The sequence below is a fragment of the Trichogramma pretiosum genome, unplaced genomic scaffold (genome assembly GCF_000599845.2).
Source record: "Trichogramma pretiosum strain Unisexual culture from Peru unplaced genomic scaffold, Tpre_2.0 scaffold2, whole genome shotgun sequence".
Taxonomy (NCBI): Eukaryota; Metazoa; Arthropoda; class Insecta; order Hymenoptera; family Trichogrammatidae; genus Trichogramma; species Trichogramma pretiosum.
In genome coordinates this window covers 1,528,801-1,550,813 of record NW_019641687.1, presented here as the reverse complement: position 1 = coordinate 1,550,813, position 22,013 = coordinate 1,528,801, and the positions used below count along the sequence as shown (strand labels likewise).

General features: G+C 38.7%; 3 protein-coding genes across 5 annotated transcripts; all 3 read left to right on the top strand.

Annotated features, from left to right (window-relative positions):
* Window positions 1-283: 283 nt before the first annotated feature.
* LOC106655248 (nose resistant to fluoxetine protein 6-like) lies at window positions 284-7,034 on the top strand. The gene is made up of 10 exons (XM_014375551.2): window positions 284-959; window positions 1,842-2,172; window positions 2,750-3,083; window positions 3,673-3,833; window positions 3,965-4,133; window positions 4,205-4,401; window positions 4,522-4,645; window positions 5,288-5,477; window positions 5,936-6,078; window positions 6,164-7,034. Exons 1-10 carry the CDS (start codon window positions 659-661, stop codon window positions 6,311-6,313), a joined length of 2,100 nt encoding a protein of 699 aa, XP_014231037.1. The 5' UTR covers window positions 284-658; the 3' UTR covers window positions 6,314-7,034.
* A 148-nt stretch (window positions 7,035-7,182) lies between these two features.
* On the top strand, window positions 7,183-16,502 carry LOC106655004. The gene is made up of 20 exons (XM_014375189.2): window positions 7,183-8,394; window positions 9,997-10,357; window positions 10,435-10,717; window positions 10,808-10,968; window positions 11,064-11,232; window positions 11,314-11,510; window positions 11,599-11,722; window positions 11,841-12,030; window positions 12,115-12,257; window positions 12,342-12,516; window positions 13,252-13,503; window positions 13,585-13,930; window positions 13,992-14,277; window positions 14,343-14,503; window positions 14,566-14,734; window positions 14,814-15,010; window positions 15,232-15,355; window positions 15,453-15,642; window positions 15,880-16,022; window positions 16,092-16,502. Exons 1-20 carry the CDS (start codon window positions 8,112-8,114, stop codon window positions 16,233-16,235), a joined length of 4,098 nt encoding a protein of 1,365 aa, XP_014230675.1. The 5' UTR covers window positions 7,183-8,111; the 3' UTR covers window positions 16,236-16,502.
* Window positions 16,503-17,329: 827 nt separating this feature from the next.
* Window positions 17,330-21,068, top strand: LOC106655118 (nose resistant to fluoxetine protein 6-like). 3 transcript variants are annotated; one of them, XM_014375336.2, is made up of 11 exons: window positions 17,330-17,427; window positions 17,492-17,919; window positions 18,527-18,875; window positions 18,953-19,235; window positions 19,307-19,467; window positions 19,537-19,705; window positions 19,802-19,998; window positions 20,067-20,190; window positions 20,263-20,452; window positions 20,543-20,685; window positions 20,755-21,068. In XM_014375336.2, the coding sequence occupies exons 2-11, from the start codon at window positions 17,640-17,642 to the stop codon at window positions 20,917-20,919; spliced, it is 2,061 nt and encodes a 686-aa protein (XP_014230822.1). In that variant the 5' UTR covers window positions 17,330-17,427; window positions 17,492-17,639; the 3' UTR covers window positions 20,920-21,068. The 3 variants fall into 3 exon arrangements, with proteins under 3 accessions (XP_014230822.1, XP_014230821.1, XP_014230823.1); XM_014375337.2 differs by lacking the exon at window positions 17,330-17,427 and having other exon boundaries at window positions 17,700-17,792; window positions 17,863-17,919; XM_014375335.2 differs by having other exon boundaries at window positions 17,330-17,919.
* The last annotated feature ends 945 nt before the right edge of the window (window positions 21,069-22,013 follow it).

Genomic DNA, 22,013 nt, shown 5'->3' with positions numbered 1-22,013 from the left:
GCTCTCGGCACATTGACACACATATGTACATATAATATATAAATATAGATGCTACATGAGAGCTCGCGAGCTCTCGCTTGAGTCGAGATCGGGAGAAAAGTCAAGCTTGGGGTATTTTGACAAACGTCTTGCGGTAAAGTTCGTTGACGCGTAACATTACACGCACACGCTATCATCATCATCATCATCATCATCATCATTCGCGCGATTATCTAGTCGCCGTGTATTATAAAGGCTGCTGCTATATAGGCTTACGTGCCGGCGACGCTTTCGCGCATTTATAAGTATATATCTACGCCATAGCCGATCCGCGTTTGTATAAGCAGTAGCAGTAGAAACAGCTGTAGCAGTAGAAGCAGTAGAAGCAGCAGCAGCAGCACTAGCAGTAGTGGTAGTAGCAGTTGACGAGAGAGCGGCTCATTTGGCGTTGGTTTATTGCCGGAGAAAGGCAATATATATCGCGCGGCGATCGACTCCGACATATATATAAGAGTTCGCGACAGTTTACTGCTATATATACACATGCGCAAAAATATATAGCACGCGTACGTGTGTGTGTGCATGTCGTGTCGAGCAACGAGTGCAACTGCGGAGGATCCGTGCGCGCACAGGACAAGAGATAAGAGCGAAGAAGATACACGGAGGAAGAAGAAAAGTCATGTGGTCGCCGCGAGCGGCTCCGTGTCAGCCGCCGATGCTGCTGTCTGCTGCTGCCGCCGCGATCTTAACGATTCTGATCCTGGCGCCGGGGTCGCGGGCCGATTACCAGGAGTTCCTGCTGAACGAGCAGATCGAGGACAAACTGAACCTGCTGAGACCGGCCAACATCTTCAAGACGCAATGGCTGCTGGAGGGGCGCGACGACGACCACCTGGCCAGACCGATCAACTCCAGCTGCGCCAGTGACCTGTCGCTGTTCATCAGGGCGCTCGGCAATCGCGAGCCATGGGCGCTAAAAAGTGAGTGACCGCGTGCAGCTTGTATAGCAGCCGATTCATAATGTAACGCGCGAATTGCCTCTCGCGTTATAATGTGTGCAGCGTAAGAGCTTACTACATTTGCTACTATTATCAATGACCGACAGTGAAAGTGACGTTACTATTACGTGTGTATGTGCGAGTGAGTCTAATACACACACACATATACTCGCTTGAATCACTCACATAATCGCGTGTATATATATCGATCGATTTGTTATGTGTGTTGTGTAATCCGAGCCTGCCTACATGCGTGCGTACAGATTGCGAGCGAGGCAGCGAGGCGAGCGTGAAAGTGTTACAACGTGTTTTTATAGAGCGAGATTCGCTTTGCATTGCGCGCGCTCCCAAGTGCATCGTATCCTATCTATATACTGATCGAGCGAAGCGATCGGGCCAATTTAGATACAAAAAATGTCGCAAAGAAGCTCGTTGCACACGTGCGGCGTCGGGTGACAAAACTTGACTGCTTTACTTATACGACTACTGACGTACGTCTCATGCAAATGTCCCAGCAAGTTGCAAACTGACGTTACAACTTGAACCCCTCGTATTTATTCAATACGTATGTTGAGTACCAATATGTACACGGAACCTTGACATGCAGCTCTGACAAAAAACGAAAACTCATCGTTGCCTCCGAAAAATGTCTTTGTAAGCTAATCTCAAAAAACAAATCAATCTAATGGCTTGGAATTTCGGTATGCCAAGAATTCGCAGCGAGCCGCGTTCTGCGATGAAATATTTTCGCGCGTATCTCGGCCGAATTTAAAAGGCCACGCAGCTATGAACAATCGTTCGTTATACATCTCGAGTATGTTTATATCTGTAAAATTTGACCCTATCTGTCATTTTTGAACGCAGTGCTGGACGCCTCGTCGAAGGTGCCCTCGGGCCTGCTGCAGGGCCACGTGATCGACATGGGCATGTACGACGAGTGCCTCGAGGTCGCAGGCCGCCACTGCATGTACGAGCTCAACCCGACGATGGTCGGCCACGACGAGCACCACTTCCCGCTCAATCCGACCCTGTCGCTCTGTCTGCCGGCCAGTTGCTCGGCCCAAGACGTCTATCGGCTGCTCAACGACACCATCGCCTCGGAGCGTCGCCTCCAAAGTCTCGGCATCTCCGTGGCCTCCGCCACCTGCACCACCGTCGAGTCCAAGTCCTCCGATTCGGAGCTCTACTGTCTAGTGTGAGTACATAGCATGCGATGTCGTCTTTCCGCGAACAAAGAATTGCTGCGGTATAAAAGGTATAATGTAATCGTTGCATATAAGGGGCGGCCAGATCTTAGTTTAGCCGCGCGTCTCTCGATGATGATTGCATACGGCGTACGCCTGTCACGCGTGTAATTACCCGCGCGCGCCAACATAATGCCCAGCATAGACCGGTGCCGCAGCGGCGAGGGATCGATTGCCAAGAGCTCTCGTGTCACTGGGACTCTTTTTTAATTATACACGCAGCGGACACATTTTTCCTTAATTGCATCTATGCTCGTTTCATCTCTTTAATTTTCGCGCTAAAAACCCCGAAATATTTCATAATACGCGTAATTTAACATCGATAAATTTCTGCACTTTCGAGATAATGAGAAAAATGTTCGACGCGCGAAATATCGCACCCGAAAACATATAAATTACTTAAGCGACGCTTTTATTGCTTAATTATATATGTGCGACCGGCTTGATTACAATAATTTTCGCTTTCGCAACGAGCGTATTTTGAGCAAGAGCATGTTTTTTTACACGATACAATTGATCTGCACGCAGCATTGTCATGGTGATCTACATCGGGTTCTTGGTAATGTGTACGCTGCTGGATCTGCGCGAGCGACAAGAGGCGGCCGAGCGAGCCGATTGCAAAGCCATCGCTTCTAAATCCGACGCGGCCGCGCCGGAGACGTCGACGACCGGTTTGACGAAAACACTCGTGCGATTTTCCTTCGTACGGAACGCCGAGGCCGTGCTCAGCACGAAAGTGCACGAGGGCAATCTGCCGGTCATCAATGGGATACGCGTCATCAGCACCGCCTGGATCGTCCTCTTTCACGAGTACTTCGTCCAGCTCTTCGGCGTCAACGTCAACGTTCTGGACATTCCCAAGGTGAAGCGCGACGAGAAATCTGTAACGATGATTTGGGACAAAATTAAGTCGAGACGACGATGCGACGACACGCGTAGCTGACATTTTTGAAATTGCACACAAGCCGTGACGGTCTACGATGATAATTATCAAAACAATAATCGTTAATTATAATCGTATTTTATTATAATCGTTTCGTTATTATGATATAATGGCGAGCTTTGCTTTTATAGCCGGATTACTTCACACCTGTGGCCGGTACCTATTTCGATTGCATTTCTCCGTGACGTTTTAGCAATATTTCTTTTCGCAATCTGGACACGCGTTTGAATGATACCAAAAAGCGGTACATTAGTTTTTTTATTCTTCTTCAAATTAGATTCAATCGTCGCATGGAAGAGCCTTTAGTCGGTGGGCCATAAAAATTAACGTTCAAAAAGATCTGGGATAATTACAATTATCTCTTGCTTTTTTTCGTAATTGACAAACGTCAGAATATTACTAATATCTTTGTAATATTTTTGCGAAATAATAGATGGTTGCTTTTCTTTTTACCATGAATACAATGTATATACGCACAAAAAATTAATCAAAAAACTCAAATCACTAGTGGTTTTCGTCGAGGAGATCATTATACCCGCTCGTCGGCGTATTTGCGGTTGACACTTTCTTGGCACTGAGCGGTTTCTTGATGACCTACACATTTTTCAAGCAAATCGAAAAGAAAAAAACTTTCAATGTATTTTTGTACTATCTACATCGTTTCATAAGGTAAATATTATTTTTTTTTCATGCATCAGATGAAAGAAAAAATGTAAAAAATGGACATCTCTCTTTCTCTCGTGGATCTATTTTTGGATATAGGAAATAATTACATTCACGCTTCTGTAAATATTTCCCAGATTGACACTGCCCGTGGCTGCACTTGTGGCAATAACGATAATTTTGCTGCCAAGAATAACAACCGGAGCACGACTCGAGTGGCTGCAAGACATATTCGTATCGGGTTGCCGCTCCAAGTGGTGGTCTATTTTATTGTACGTGCAGAATTTCGTCGAAAAGGATAACTACGTAAGTGGAATGGAAAATTTCCCGATCGATGAAAAAGATCGACCATTTCGTTATGATTGCCTTTTTTTCAGTGTCTCTTGCACTTGTGGTCGTTGTCGGTGGATATGCAGCTTTTGTGGGTTTCACCGGTCATCCTTTTGCCATTGTACAGATCACCAAAAGTTGGTATGGCAATCGCTCTCACATTATTCGTAACTTCGATAGCGACATCCGCAGCTTTGGTTGGAATAAACAAATACTCAGCGATATACCTAACGAGAGAGCTCAAGTAGGTTTCAAAAACTGATTCGCAATATACGCCTTGACAAAGAATAATTCAATTGTAATTAAGGCAAAAATTTCACGCTCCAATTCTAATTAATCGTAGATAAAAATGTCTTTGTTTTAGCATGCCGCAAGTATTGGGCTCTTTCAGAGATGTCTATGAAATGTCGTACACGCGCGCATCGCCTTGGTTAATGGGTGTATTATTTGGCTACGAAGTCACGTACAAAAAAATCAAACCGAACAAGGTAATAAAACAGTTTAACTTTTAATAGAGGCTCATTGTCAAGAGAATAAAAGTTGACGTTCAGTCGAGTCGATTATGTAAAGACAAAAAAAAAACGACAAAGTATATATTTAATCATAAATTAATGAGTAAAATACTTGTAAGCGGATATTTGATTGATTAGAATTCTAATTAGATTTTAAATTTCTGTCTTCAATCAAGTGTGCAAAAAAAATCATAAGTGTTTTTGCTTAAAAATATCTGAGTGGGAGGAACGTACAAAACCGCATTGCTTCCTCTTAGAAAAAGCTCTATCATGGGTCCAAAATAGATTTTGCCAATTGTTGTGTCTTGTAGATTTTGACATTATATTTATAAACAAGATTGAATTAGTTTTTGATTAGCATTTACAAATAAAAGCAGGAGTGATAATGTTTTCATGAGGAAACTCTTTGCCAATGCATTGGCAGCGGTTTTTTTGACTTTTTTTTTTACTTTCGGAGTATCAACTTTTTGCGGTTTCTCCGGCTGTACATAATTTGGAACCATTTGAATGAGTGATTCTCGCGATCTCCGCGTGGCTAATGCCACGTTTAATGTATTATTCAAACGAGTTTTTACTCGATCAGAGAGCTGTGATAAACAAAGTTGTCTCACTCTACAGATAATCATATGCTGCGGCTGGATACTTAGTATAGCAGCGTTCATTTTTTGCATACTCGGGACGGCATCTTTTACATACGCCAGCTACCAATACAGTCCAATTTGGGAAATCGTGTTCGCCGCCGCCGCCAGACCTGCTTGGGCATTCGGCATCTGTTGGATCATTTACGCCAGCATACATAAATCAGCCGGTGAGTTGCTGCTGCACTAGAAAAAAAAACGACATATTAAAAGAAACTTGAGCATATGAAAAGTATACGTCACGTGCCAATTGACTTTGACAAACTCACGAATTGACTAACACGCGACTTTTTTCATTCGTGTGCCTGGAGCTTGTATCATGAGATGATAGAATTATCCGTTACGCGGAGGTGCCTCGAGGAAAACTATGCCAATAAAAATGCTACGACGAAAGGCACACGTGCGATTTTCCTCTTACTTTTTTGGAATTTTTTCATTTCACGAATATCGAGACAATAGGCGAGCGGCGTTTCACTTAATGGAATGTTAATTGTTTGGCATAAAACAGCCCGAGCTAAAATGCGATGTCTTAATTATAACTTTGAAAGGCTCGCTGTTGCGTCAGGTCGAATCAACCTACTTTTTTTATAAATAAATAAAAATTTATGGGTTTTTTCTTTCTTTTCAGGTTTATTGGCGAAATTTTTGTCTTGGAAAATTTTCCTGCCTCTCAGCCGAATATCGTACAGCATTTATCTGGTTCACATAATATTTCCAATGATCCAAATAGCTGCGTTGCGTGCACCGAGATTTTTCAACGAGTATTCAATCGTAAGAGTTTGCTTGCCACAATACGCGATCGATATCATTCTAGTCGAATTCCAAACCTACATTGACCGAATTCGTTGCATTGCAGATCCACTCGTACATCAGCAATCTAGGACTGTCCATCGTCGCGGCGTTCTTCTTCAGTCTCACCTTCGAAGTGCCCATGCTGATATTCGAGGATATTATATTCGGCAGTAAAAAGGCCGTCGCCGCCACAGAGACGCGCAAAAGCCAGTGATATGAAACATTTTGCATCCTGTCGCGTATTTGAGCAGAGACGATGAATCGAGAATCGATGTTCGTTCGACTAATCGATATCCAAGACAGAGCAATGTACATTTGAATTCGTCCAAAGGTAGATTAAGTTGCATGATTATGAAGTGCGCTTTGTGATGATGGGGCAGGGGTCCGATCGATCGTGCAGCAGCAGCGCCCGGCGCGCGAGTTTCGTTTTGTAAATACGGAGTTGATGAGTTCGTATTATATACGTTTATCATATATGTATATGATTTTTAGTATGGTAATGATCGACGTAGACGTACACAGTATTACTTGTAATGTATATAAATGTACACGCGTACGCACGCATAAATTATACACCCAAGTGCCAATGACTCGCGCGAGTCCGGATAGTTGTATTTTGATTGTATTGTGCGAAAGAGAGAGAGAGAGAGATAGAGAAGAGAGTGCGCGACACGACCACATTATCGTACGTATCATCTCTATCGTCAGCTTGTTGTTGTTATTTATTTTCTCGAGTTTGTATGTCTGTGTGCGTGTATGTGTGTGTATGTGCGCGTTACGCAACTATATATAAGTGTATAAGATTCACAAAAGCACGTGTCGAAAGGCCGTCGACGATCGATCAACGGGCTAATGACTCGTTGATATATACGTACGTCATATGTATAATCACAGGAATTGGATAATTTTAAGGTTTTTTTTTGTTACACCTTTAGCTGTAAGTGCTGATGTTTTTTTTTACTTGTAACTTTGTGAAATGAATTTTTGAAAGTTCGGAATAAAGGCAAAATAAAAGAAAATCGAAGAGAACAACTTCAGTGCGTGTGTTTTGTTTATTCTCCAGCTTATCTCCGTCTATTGTGCATTTTCGTATCATCGATGCGAGTTGAATACAGCTTAAAGTCGCCTTGTCGATGATCGACAGGACGACAAACAACATCGATGACCTATTTATTATCGATCAAGTTGAGTGCGCGAGAACGTGAGATTCAACTGTAAAATCATCGTGTCGTTTGTGATCTTCGCTCGAGTATTAAGTAACTAATACCAGACACAACCTCGAGGAGGGTGATAAAAAGCTAATAAGCGTATTTGCCGTGATTACATGTGCTGTGTGCAGCGCCGCGAGAGGGAGAGAGAGAGACCATTAGCGCAAATACACACGCTTCCTCCACCTTTCTCCGTTAAGAGCCAGCTAGACTGGGTATATCCTACAAACTCATGCAGTCGAATAACTAATGCGAGTGTTTAATGAAAAAAAAAACCTGGCCAAGCGCGATTCGCGTCGGGGATCTAAAAACTCGCGGGAGTAAAGTGAGCGTGCGGTTGCATGGAGTGGGTAGAGGTATAATATAGTCCGCTACCAAAACCTCCGATATCGCATTTACTACTTACTGCTATAGTCGAGAGGTGTGTACAAATTCGTGACTCGTTTGCTCCGGACAATCGCAATAACTGGTGCTTCTGCTCAACATAGTCGGACACTCGTAGTGTCAGCAAACAGTGCGCATCAACCATTTCAACCCATTCTCGCCGTTTGCCGAGTAAATCGGTCAAAAGTCAGGACGCGAACAAAGTATCGCGTGCCAGGCAGCGGTGCGGAAGCCGACGAGTCGAGGAGAAAGAAAAGAAGAGGAAACCGGTTGATCGAAGCCGCAGTGCCGCGTTAGCTACCTATACTAAACGGCGCATAGAGAAAATTTGCCATCGACTCGATCCACCGCGGAGAGAAAAGTCGTGCGAGCGCCGGGTCGCTCCGGGAAATGTAGTGGCCTGCGCATAGGAACATCATCATGTCGGTCATTATTACGAGGCAATTTTCCGTGGTCGTCGTCGTCGCCGCGCTCGTGTCCGTGTGGGCGATATCGAGCGTCGACGCGGCCAGGCGTGACTTCGTCGCCGTGCTCGAGAACATCGGCATCGACGAGAAGCTGCTGCTGGTCCAGCCGGTCTCGCTCATCCAGCGGGGCGTCGAGCAGTCGGACCTGACCACGCAGTACATCAACCAGACCTGCCTCAGGGATTTTCGCCACTACGAAAAGGCCCTCGCGCGCAGAGAATCATGGGCCATCAGAAGTGAGTCTTTTTTTTTTAACTCCTTATCGCTCCTTTCTTTGTGGTCTGAAAATTCGAGAGCCTCGTACAGACGCTTATGTAAATATGCGAAAACAACTCTACATGTTTTATAGACCGTTTTGTGTACCTACTTGTGTGACACACTGCGCGATAGTAGAGTTAACGGGACGCGCGACGATGATGATTTGGTCGAATAAGGACGGCACTTATTTACATCACCAAAACGGGTATTCAATTATTGGGCACTTTCGGTTTCGGGAGAAATTTTGCGCGTAAACCGAATAAAAAATAGAGAGAAAGAGAGATAAACGGTAAAACCCGGAGTCGCAGGTCGATTCTTTGATTTATCGGAAAATCACGGCCGAGATATCGGCCGCGTATCGTTCGGCTCTTTTTTGAATCGTCTCTTGGTTTTGCGCGCCGCGCTCACTGACTCACATAATATACACAGGCTGCTCATAGCAAACGCGCAAAGTGCAAAAGATTCCACCCGTCGTCGTCGTCGCGTGGCGAGTTTCCGGATGTGCGCTTTCGTTTTGCTAGATCGATCGCCTAGCGAAATATATAGCCGCGTTATATATACTTATGTATACGTATGGAGCTGCAACCAATAAGGTAGCAACAATTAAGCGTCGCGAGGAGAAATGCCTTTCCTTCTCGCGCGTGGCGGCTATTAATCTTCCGCGAGATTATACGCGCGCCATACGTCGACGAACAATAACATGATTTTTAACGCCCCGCCGCTCGGAAATGCACACGAGCACGTCTATACTGTATACGAGCTCCCATTGTAATTTTTCAGCTACGAATGTGTGTGTGTACTTAATTTCGGTAGAATATCTAGTGAAAAGGAATTTAGAAGATTCCTCGAGGAAATCGCGGTCAAGCTCCATACTTGATTATTATTCCTCGCGATGTGTCCTATTTTTCGAAGATATCCGACTGTATACACGAGAGGCTTAAAAACTGCTCGAGCCTCGGCATAATTCATTACCGTCGTTATACATTTTCTATGCCTCGAGTCGTTTCGCTGAATACTTCGCGCATCCTTCGCGTCGTACGACGAAGTAGATGTCTGCATCGCAGATCGTTCGTAAAATCATAATGCATACCACGATGCGTAATCACGGCCCAGGCAGATGCTCGCTTGTAATTTGGCTTTTGCACTTACTTTGCGACGAGACCGCGTATTTTTATCAAAAGCCATCTCACCCAAGAAAATTATATGCACAATGAAAAAAAAAACTGTTCCGAGGAATATGACTTTTTTTATACTCGCGCGCGATTTGTGAATCGAGTCGGGATCGTTACGAGTCGGCTAGCCTTTATTAGCCACGCTGCCTGCCTCTCTCATATAAGACTTGATTCAGCAACTTCTCTCGCCCGATAATTATTTTGAATATTCATAAACTTTTGTGCGCATTTAAATGACCGCCAATTTTCACGTGATCGTGCTCGAATGAAATTGAGCGTCAAATTGATTTAAAACTTACGAGCGAAATCTCGTGACGCGTGACACATTTTGTCTTACAATGTCGCTGCTATAAATTCATGATCAATGATGTTTTTTTCCTTCGCCTTTTTTTTTGGTCAACCATGCAGTGCTGGACGCATCGTCGAAAGACATGTCGGGCCTACTGAAGGGCAACGTTATGGACATCGGCATGTACGACGAGTGCGTCGAGGTCGACAGCGGCGTCGACGTTAACGGCCTGAGGATCCAGGGTCGCCACTGCATGTACTTCGTCGAGCCGGTCCAGATGGGCGACGTGAGATTCCCCCTCGAGCCGCGGATGTCCATCTGCGTGCCGGCGACCTGCGGAGCCGACGACGTCGTGGCTATCCTCAACGGCACCATCAGCGCCAGCGACGATCTCCGAAATCTCGGCGTCATGATCAACAGCGCCAGCTGCAGCGGAACGAGTACCGTCAAGAAATCCGACACGGAGCTCATCGCTGTCCTGTGAGTCCGCGACTCGACATAATGCATCGTCGAATGAGACTTACTTTTTTGCCTTCATTTCTGCCATCAACTTTCAGAGTCCTCGGAGCTGTATACGTCGGCTTTTTGTTGCTGTGCACTTTATGCGGTTGCTTGTACGATAGTCAAGCGCCCGAGGAACAACAGCCTGGACTGCTGCAGACTCTCTCGAAATTTTCTTACGTAACCAACGGCAAAGCCCTTCTGAGCACGGAACAAAAATCAAACGATTTCGCTTTCATTCATGGCCTGCGTTTCATTAGTTCAGCTTGGGTCGTTCTCGTGCACGAGTACCTTTTCGTACTGCTCGCTCCGATCAATAATCTCACCGATTTGTCAGACGTACGTACTAAGCTGCACGATACAGATAGTTTTACAAAAAAATCTATAGATGGAAAACCAAGCCTATAAATGTTTGCTTTTTATCGCCAGTGGTTCCCGTCTTGGAAGTCTCTCGTTTGTTTCGTCGGTATTTACAATGTAGATACGTTTTTTACTCTCAGCGGTTTTCTCATGACCTATTCAGTCATGAAAAAATTGCAAAAAAATCAAGCCTTCAACGTGCCAATGTACTATCTACATCGATTTATAAGGTAACGCGCCCGCACCGAGGCCGAATTCCCTAAATTTTTTCTGCAACGTGTATCGTAATGTCCAGTGAAAAATATTTTTTCCCATAAACGAAAAGGTTGACGCCGCCGGTACTGGTAGCTCTGGTGGCGGGAGTGGTGATATTTCCGAGAATCCATTCGGGTGCAATGATGGACTGGCTGCAGACCATTTTCATGAGCCACTGCCGAGAAAAGTGGTGGGCCATCGTGTTCTACGTTCAAAATTTCGTCGATCCCAATAACTTTGTGAGTACTCGGGCTTTACTCTTACAATCGTTTTACAAAAATTTTAAGAATTTTAATCGATACACTTTTTTTGGCGAGCAGTGCCTACTTCACTTGTGGTCCAACTGCGTCGATATGCAATTATTCTGGATCTCTCCGTTAATTCTCTACCCGCTGTACAAAATGCCTAAATTAGGACTTTTAATAATCGCCGCCTTATTCTCCATAAGCACTGGACTGGTTGCGGCTGTAATCGGATTAAATAACTACTCCATTATACACGTGTCGCACGAACCCAAGTAAGTCGCGTGAATTTTATAACACTTTGAATAGTCAAAAACTCGTGAATTTGCAAATAGTATAAGCGAAATATTTTTTTCATTACAGTATTGCCTTCATTATGGAATCTTTCAAGGATCTGTACATACCTACCTATACACGGGCAACTCCATGGCTGCTCGGCATTTTACTAGGCTACGAGGTGGCCACAAATAATTGGAAGCCTGGCAAGGCAAGTATATCCTTCAAAAATATCTCGACTAAGCTCATTATTCTAATCAGATGCGGTGAGCTGTTGATTTTTTACTCGATCGTTCATTTTTTTTTCTCTTTTTAATCTGAATGCGCAGCTGACTTTCATCACTGGCTGGTTAATGGCCATTTTTTCCTTCGGATACGTTATTGTTGGTACTCGCACGCTCACCGACGCCAACTACAATTACGACGTCGTTTGGGAGATGACTTTCGCGGCGATGGCCAGGCCACTTTGGGGCTTCGCGATATGCTGGATAATTTACGCTTCCATTCACAATGCAGCGGGTGAGTTTAACATAAAAAGCCTTGTCACGTTGATCGTTGATGTTTCATTCGATAATATCGATTGACATTTTTTTTTATTCACAGGTATCGTTTGCAAGTTCCTATCGTGTAGATATTTCCTTCCGCTAAGTAGATTATCGTATAGCATATACATTATTCACGTTTTGGTACCGTTTCTTCGACTTGGATTGACGAGGACCAATGTGAACTTCAATGATTTAGTAATTGTAAGTAACTTTTTGATACTCATACACACATACTGTCTTCAGTTGAGATATACCTCATTGCATAATATACGTTTGTCATTTCAGTTTCACAATTATCTGGGAGACATGGCGGTAGTGATCTTCGTTGCTTTCTTCTTCAGTTTGACATTCGAAGTGCCAATATTAGTTTTAGAAGATATGATTTTTGGCACAAAAACTAAATCGCATCGTAGTATCGAAGAAAAGAAAGCTGAAGAGGCAGCTAGTAGTGAGAAAAAAAGTGAAAAATCGTAGTATATAATAACCATTTAAATTTTCGCAAAGTTATTGCTTTTTCGTTCATAGAGCTGAATTAGTTTTAATTACTGTTGATAGATTCGTAAGAAAAAATCATTGTGATATCATAAATAACTGCTCTCTTATAATGATTCTATTAAAGAGCCGTGTAAATGAAGATTAATTCGAAATGTTAGGAATGGAAGAAATTTTGTTCGAGACCTTCTCTGGAACAATATCTTTTATTAATAAAGTTGAATGATTCTTTTAGATAGTCAATTGAGCTCGATGGAAATGCGTACAATGGTTACCTCAGAGTGTGATTGAATTTTATAAATAATTATATCATAAGATTTCGACATAAAAACCTTTTAGTTTAACATAGTTAATAATAGGGTTTAAAAATAAATTGTTTGGTATTTTTATATAATTGAATTTATACGTGTACAAAATACTAGCAAATTGCCAAAGGGATTTTGTATTACATTAAATAGTTGTATAAATTTTACATTCTTAATGTTTGTAACCATTGTAATAATGTATGAGAATAAATATATAAATATTTATACATATCTATATTTGTGTAAATATAAGAAAATTACTTGTTTGCATGAATTTTTGCATTTTGCACTGACCCCTGAATTATAAACTACTTATTATTCACGCGCAGCTGAGATCTGCAGCTACTTAAGACGAGTCACTACGGCAAAACGATCTTTTGTCTAAAAAATGTCTCGTGTGCTCCTAACAGCATGGCTGCTGTTATTGTGCGTGACCAGTTCGGTGATCGGTTATTTAACATCTGACCGCAGAAATTATCAGCAAATACTTTTAAGCGATCACGTCGAGGAGAGAATACATCTACTTTCACCAAGTAATTTATTAGCTAATCGAAAGTGCGATGGTTCTGATACGTTGAATAACTCTTGTAGCCGAGATTTGGACTTTTTGAAACGGGACTTGACAAAACGCAAAGAATGGGCTTTAAAAAGTAGACTATTCATTATTTCTGCATAATATGGCATTTACGAGATAAAAACAATTCAGTTGAATAAATGCTCATCATTTACAGTGATGGATTCGTCATCGAAACCTCAATCTGGATTTTTGAATGGGTTTTTGATAAATATTGGCAGTTACGACCAGTGTGTTTCTATTCATGAAAATTTGTCGGGCACCGAAATCAGAGGTCGACATTGCATGTATTCGGTCAACCCTACGACACTCAAAAAGCCATTTCCCTACAATCCAATAATATCGATTTGCTTACCTGCGAGTTGTAATTCTGAAGATGTTGCTGAGCTCGTGAATGCAACAGCCGATCAAATTGAATTGCTAAAGATCGTCGAATTAGAATGGGTTTTTTGCTCTCCACTCGATTCGGAAAAATCAGACGACAGTGCACGTTTCATAATTTTGTGAGTTGAAAAAAAAATCATTATTGACGATGAAATGAAATAAGATTATAATTTCTTTTAGGTTTTTAATAGCTTTGTATGTATTTTTTCTTGGAGTTTGTACAGTTTGCCACATGTACCGAAAAATATTATTCAGCCCAGAAACAATTAACTCCAAATCATTTCAAAGCATGTGCAATCTTTCTTTTGCAAAAAGTAATAGAATCATTTTCAATACAAAGGCAGATGAAAGTCATCTATCTATTATAAATGGAATACGAGTGATTAGTACAGCTTGGATCGTACTTTCTCACGAGTACATTTTTGATTTGTTTCAAGTCAACATTAACATGTTAGATTTACTACAGGTAATTTTTCAAAATAATTAAAATTACAGCTCTAAAATGAAATAAAATTAAAAATTTATTTATAGTTTTACGCTTCATGGAAATCGTTGATACCACTGATAGGTATTTTTTCAGTTGATACATTCTTAGCAATGAGTGGCTTTCTGATGACCTATACGTTTTTCAAGAAAATGAACAGAAAAGCTAATTTTTCAATTTATCAGTACTACATACACCGATACATCAGGTTGGTCATTAATAAAATATAAATATAATGTAAATCAAAGTTTAATCAACTCCTCGCCGCAGATTGACCGCGCCAGTTGCAGTCGTACTCGCTATAATGATGTACGTGTATCCGTCCATTGGATCTGGTCCTCGTTGGGATTGGTTCCTCAGTATTTTCGTAATGGGCATTAAGGAAAAATGGTGGTCGATCCTGTTGTACCTTCAAAATTATATCGACACAGAAAATTTAGTAAGCTTAACGATTAGTTGATCATGCACTTATACGATGTCAAATTACAAGGATTGAAATATTTTACGAATTTGCCTAGTGCGTCTTACATCTCTGGTCGTTGGCCGTAGACATGCAATTATACTGGATATCCCCATTAATTCTCTACCCTCTGTATCGAAGGCCCAAATTAGGCATAACAATTGCCTTGGCTCTGTGCGTGGCGTCGATTGTCGCCTCTGGTGTAATCGTTGCAATGAACCAGTATCCAGCCATTTATGCTACTCACGAGCCCAAGTACGTATATAGTTGAGCTTACATAATTAATCATAATTTAAGTTTGTAATGAAAAAAAAATTATAGCAAATTTATTACGCGTGCGTCGATTTACATAAGAAAATGAAGTGTAGAATATATATTATATGTTAAACTAGTTTTGGACTTTGGAAAAGCCAATTGGAAATTCGAGGCGATTCTAATCGATAACTAGCTCATGTGATTTATTTATACCTTTCTAGCATGGAATTAATCATGAGGGAATTTAGAGATGTTTACATAACGACTCACACCCGAGCATCGCCATGGTGCATTGGCATTATATTCGGCTACGCCGTCGTAACGAAAACCAAAAGGCCTTCCAAGGTATGTGAGTCTTAACGGCGTGATACAGAATATAGCTGCGTTACAACAATCGCGAACGATTATCAATTACAAGCGTCGATTTCGTTTGTGTGCGCAGGCAGTGATGTGGTGCGGGTGGCTCGCAACAATATCGGCGCTAATCTTCTGTCTCTACAGCAGCAGATATTTCACCGACACGAATTACGTTTACGATATCGTACGGGAAGTGATATTTGCCAGTTTAGCCAGGCCTGCCTGGGCCTTCGCTGTCTGCTGGCTCGTTTATGCAAGTGCCCATGATTGCGCAGGTTCGCTCGCACACACATAAATATATCATCAATATCCAACGCACACTAATGTTATTATATATAAGCAAAGAAAAGAAAAATGATCCTTCCGAGTGAATGTCGTTTTTCATTATGTAAACATAATCACCGTCATTTCTAGGCTTATGAACTTACCGCTAGACAAGAACAAATATTTCTCAGTTGAGCTCTCTATGGATGAAATTATTTCTTCAATATGATTTTTGTTTTGTTTTTTAGGACCCATCACGAATATTTTGTCCTGGAAGTTTTTTCAACCTCTTAGTCGATTATCATACTGTATATATTTAGTGCACGTAGCATTTCCACTGGCAAGAGCAAGTACAACTCGAACGCCGACGTTTTTTCACGATTACGTAACAGTAAGTGTAATGCAAAGCAAACTACAATTTATTATCTCAGCTCAACCGCATTCGTATCTTTTGTCGTAGTGGCAGTCTTGCATCTGCGACTTATTTTTATCAGTAGTGATGGCTTGGGGCGTGAGCATTACATTCGAGGTGCCAATACTAGCCCTAGAAGTTATGATCATCAATCTCAAAGCGGCGCGAAGCCGCGAACGTAAGGACGAATGAGCACCACAGTGACATCACCAAATAAATTTCTGCATTTAATGATAGTACAATGTAGTGACACAAAATATGCTCGTTCGGGTCGTAAAAATTCAAACGCTTTTTTACAAGACGACAGGTGTGCAAAAAAAAACTCGCTTAGAATTGAGTTTTTGACTTATGAATATTTAAAACCGATTGACCGACGAGACAATTTTGAGGTATATTGTTACTTTTGATGTTTGAAAGATAACTTTGCAATAAAATTGTAACATAGATGTTAGAGAATAATTACTTAATTAATTTAAAAAAATCTAAATAATACTGATATCATCATAGTTTGAATAGAATTTTTTTTTCAAGTATAAGAAAAATAAAATTTTCTTTTACTTATTTTCGTTACCAGTACCATAAATAAAATCATACAAATTAATAACACAATGAACTTAAAAATTTGTTATCCAAGAAAACAAATAATGAAAAATGACCATCCAAATCGAATATAACAAACATTGTACTATTACCAGCCATTGGCTGCGCAGAAATTTTCATTACCATGCTTTGATCTGTTATCGGTTACCGACAACTTACCAAGCGCCAACATATCGAAGATTTTGATTATACCTTCATCTGCTCTCATTTTGTACAAATTATTCTATTCAAAAGACGGTGTATAAATGTTGAAAGCACTTTATGCATTATTCATAATTAAAATTTCTTTTGAATCATAAAAAAGTCTGAATGAAATGATTACAAGGTTCAACTTGGATTACGGTGTAATATCGATCGAATCACTTGTAACCAATCGCGGTTGTGGAAAAATGAGCCGACGTGATACTCCGTTTTTTACGATTAATGAAATGAATTATCGCTGAAGATGATCATAATAAGTAATCCAAAACATCTATTGATATTTTAATGCTAAATTGACGAATACAAGTAAATTACAGGAAAATGTTACACAACACTGTACATTCATCTCATAAATAATTGTTGATGCAGCGTCATACACGATCAAAACAAAGATATGCGCTTGTATGCGGCGCATTACTGATAGTTTCATGCCAGCTGTTTGAATAATCTATGTTCAGTTGTGTTTAAGTTCGTTTGCGAATAAAGTGATTTTAAAGTCCATATAAACTTTTTTCGGGTTTTTAGACGAGTTGAGATAAGATAAAAGGAATAAGTTTTTTACGAATAATTCTAAAAATAATTTGTAATAAAACATTGTAGTCATTGGAATAGTTGCAAATTACATTTATAAACGAAATCATTTTCAGATACGGACTTGAGAAAAATATAGATTAATTGATTTTCTCTTTTATCAAGGGAGCTGATAAACTTTAAGCTCATATATACTTACTGCTTGTTTTGAAGACGTCACTTTGAGAAAAATTTTTCATGAAAGAGTAGTTACTTTTAATCACGATGTGCCGTCGACTCAAAGTTTTGCTTTTCATGACAAGTTTCTTTACCTTTGTCACTTATCCAACTGTAGCAATAAATAGTAATCACTACGAAGAAACTTTTTTCAATCAAGATGTCGTGAATGCGCTGAAATTGTTAAGTCCTAGAGAATTAGTACGTAATCACAATTTTAACGCCGCTTTGACAAGGGACGAAATAAAATCTAATAGAACACTATGTTTAGAAGAATTAATTATTATGGACGAATCTCTCGTGGAAGGGAAAATGTGGGCTTTGCAAAGTAAGTAATGTTTTCAAAAGGGACCTCTTTTGAGCTTTGCATTTTTGTTGTAAATTTATCATTTTTATTTTACTTATTTTGAATTTTCTTCTATTCATTTCATCTTATACAGTTAATGGGTAAATATTTTCACTGAATTCCATTCATTAAAACTTTTTAAATTCTGTGCATTTGAAATTAATTATGTAAATAATTAATTTTTGCATTCTAAGTGTTATATTTTTTATGAGTGGATTAATTATTTGTAAAAAATTTGATTGCAGCAAAGAATTTTCGAAATTATGCACTATCATGTACTTTTTTTCATAAAAATAACTATGCAATCAATCGTTTGAAAGCCGATCGATATCCTGCTCTGCGGGAGTATTTTTTCCATCGAGGATTAACGTAGATTATTTAAATTTATTCAATTTAATGGTTTAAATAAAAAAATCAGAATCATCTTTGTTGAAGGATGAAATTTATAAATCATTGATAATACGAAAATTCAATAATGGTCGATGAAGACAGTTACGATTGACAAAAAAGGTTCATTCACATTCACTGCAAATGCACAAATACACAATGAAACAAAATTTAAAATTATAATTTTTTTTATCAATTCCAGTGATCGACGCTTCATCGAAATTGCCGTCAGGTATATTGCAAGGTAATTTTGTCGATTTGGGTATGTTTGACGAGTGTATATCTGTCTACGATAACTCATCTGAATTTGAGATTCGGGGCCGACATTGTATGTATTCCTTTGGAATAACTTTGGGAAACTTTACACTCCCGATAAATCCTTCTTTATCAATTTGCGTACCATCCCAATGTAATGCGGATGATATTGCTTACCTCTTTAATAATACTCTTCAGACAATTAGCCCGTCAAATCATTCGATGATTTCCTTAGCTACAACAAGCTGTTCCATAATCGATAACACAATTTGGGATACAGAATTTATCGTTTGTCTGTGAGTGAAAATTTTCTAAACTATATTTATAAAACTTTAATCTTATTTGCTCATTGAAATTTTTGATATTTTTGCAGCTCTTTACTTGTCCTTTTTGTTAATTTCTTGATTGCATGCAGTGTCTGTGATTATATTTTTAGTATTCGTGACTCTAATCAACAACGTCATCTCGCTAAAAGAATTATAAGTAGTTTTTCATTACAAAGAAACGCAGCGTCTATATTGAGTATAAAACAAAATGAAGGAAGTCTCCCAGCGATTCATGGCATTCGATTTTTGAGTATAGCATGGATTGTTTTGGGTCACGAATTTGTCCTTCAGGCCATGAGCGTTAATATTAATGAATTAGATATTTTTGAAGTAAGTGTAAAATTAAAAAGGTAGAAAATGATAGTTTTCATAAATAAAAATGTGCCTTGTTTTAATTTTAGTTTATCCAATCTTGGAAATCGTTATATTTATTTATGGGGCCGTTTGCTGTAGATACATTTTTTGTATTGAGTGGATTTTTGATGACTTATATGTTTTTAAAAAGTATTGAAAAACAAAAATTTTTCAATATTCCAATGTATTACTTACATCGATTTTTTAGGTAAAAAATTTATCTGCATAGATATTAGAATAATTTTTGCATTATTTTCAATGATTTGTACATTTGAAGATTAACGCCGGCAGTCGTTGCACTTTTAGCCATTTCAATCGTTTTTATCCCAAAATTTACGTCAAGTGCTCGATGGGATTCATTGATAGGACTTATCGTTGGTAATTGTCGAAAGAATTGGTGGCCAACAATCATATACGTTCAAAATTTCGTTAATGTGAATGATATGGTAATAATAATAATAATATTCATAATAATATTAAAAATCTTTCTTTTATAACTTACAAAAAAGTTCAAATATTTGCATTTCACTTTTGTTTTTTAGTGTCTACCACATTTATGGTATTTAGCTGTAGACATGCAATTATTTTGGATATCACCAATAATACTTTACCCACTATACAAAAAGCCAAAAATAGGTTTGTTGATACTATCAGGCTTCATAGTAGCTTCAATTATCACACCAGCAGTAATCGTCAGTGTTAATGATTATCATCCATTATCATTTGGGAAAGAAACAAAGTATGTTAATAAAAAATTCATAACTATCCAGAAAAAAATAAGAATAATTTAAAGTGAAAATTTTATAGTATAACAGGAATAATGGAAATGTTTAAGCATGTCTATATAGTTCCATACACTAGAGCATCACCTTGGCTTATTGGTATATTAGCAGGATATTGTTTGAAAAATAATATGAAAATAGTAAAAAAAGTAGGCATTAACCATTAAAACATTATCCAAACTATAAGTAAAATGTACTCACGTTAAATAATGCTTCTTTAGTCTTACGTAGCGATTGGATGGATTCTAGCTGTTGTGGCTTTCGTGTTTGTGACTTATGGAACCAGAACATTCACTGATCCAGAATATGTTTATAATCCAATTTGGGAAACTACTTTCAATGCATTATCGAAGCCTATCTGGGCGTTAGCAGTTTGCTGGGTTATTTATACTTGCGTCAATAATCAAGCAGGTATGATCTGCTTTGAATCAATTTTTCAATTTAAAAATAATTATAATAACTGATTTGATATAGTTTTTTGTGGGTTTTAAAATGTTGTAGGACCAGTGTCACATTTCTTATCTTGGAAATATTTTATGCCTCTGAGTAGGATTTCGTACTGTCTTTACCTTGTACACTTTGTACTTGAGGCAATTGAAACATTTGCCGAACGCACTCCAGCATATTTTTCACAAATAAACATAGTAAGTATAGTAATCATGAATTCCTTAGAATTTCATTATGTTTTTCATAATTAATTATATTTTTTTCAGTGGCATTATTACTTGAGTGATTTAATAATATGTACCGTGATTGCATTTATATTTAGTTTGATGTTTGAGTCACCGATAGTAGTTTTAGAAAAAATTTTACTTCAGCCAAAATCTACATATGAATCACATAAAGATACGGTAAACGGCGAGGAAGATGAAGCTTAATTTTTTAAATAATTTCAAAGTAATTTTGTCGGTAAGAAGCAGAATGTTTAATCTCGTGAAATTATTTTTGATCTACAAAAATATCAAATTTATTGTCAATAGATTCTGTGATATAGTTTTGATTTTTTTAATAAAATTTATTCAATCGACGAAAAGAAATTAATAAAGTGTTTGTATTTTCATACATAAATGTATACTTGTTTTTATACAACATCCTGATTACTGTATAAATTTTGTATCTGAAATTTTATCAATTAGCTAAGAAGTGAACAAAACAATAATTTGTTAATAACTGAGGAAGAAAATTCACGAAAAGAATTTTTTCACCTCAAACAGCTAGTAAATGTTATTTCAATAACAAATGTAATTATCATAGGTACTCGTTTAAATAAGGTTTAATGTTTTTTTATTTTATAAACATTTATTTTGGTGAAAATTGAAAATGATTGCTGATGTATTTGAAACTGAGATTGTAAACCAATTTTAGGGCAACGATAACATTTTATGACTGACCTGCTATATAAAAATAGCTTCATTGTAACTGAAAATCTAAAACTGAATCGTGTTAGCTAGTCATTAAAATACAAAGTCATCAATATCCGCTATGAATTAAATGAAAATTGTTGCATTTTGTTGCTTCTGTAAAAATTCTTTTTTTGATGCATGATTACATAAGAGACTTACAATAAAAATAGTTGTATCAATAATGCCTTATCCTTTAATTTGTCAATCAAACTTTACATTAATTATGTTTAAAGTATTCAAATGAAAAAAATGCATAGCTAACTTAAATTATAAATATTTTTTCTTACGCTGCAAGCACTTACAAAATTAAAATTTTTTTATCGAAATGAAAAAAAAGTATTACCTACCAATCAAAACTTAAACGATTGCTCTTTCTTTTCATACTTTGATAATATCTTTACCATGAAAAAAAACTATTACGCAATTCATATGTGTTGCGTATTAGTTGATGTTCTATAGTGTATCTGAAGCGATGCTTTGGGATGCTAAATAAAACTTCCCCACTGGGGCTTTCGGCTGGGCAGCTGCAACTTACTCTAATTTTGCTCTGCGCGTATATACTCTCTCTA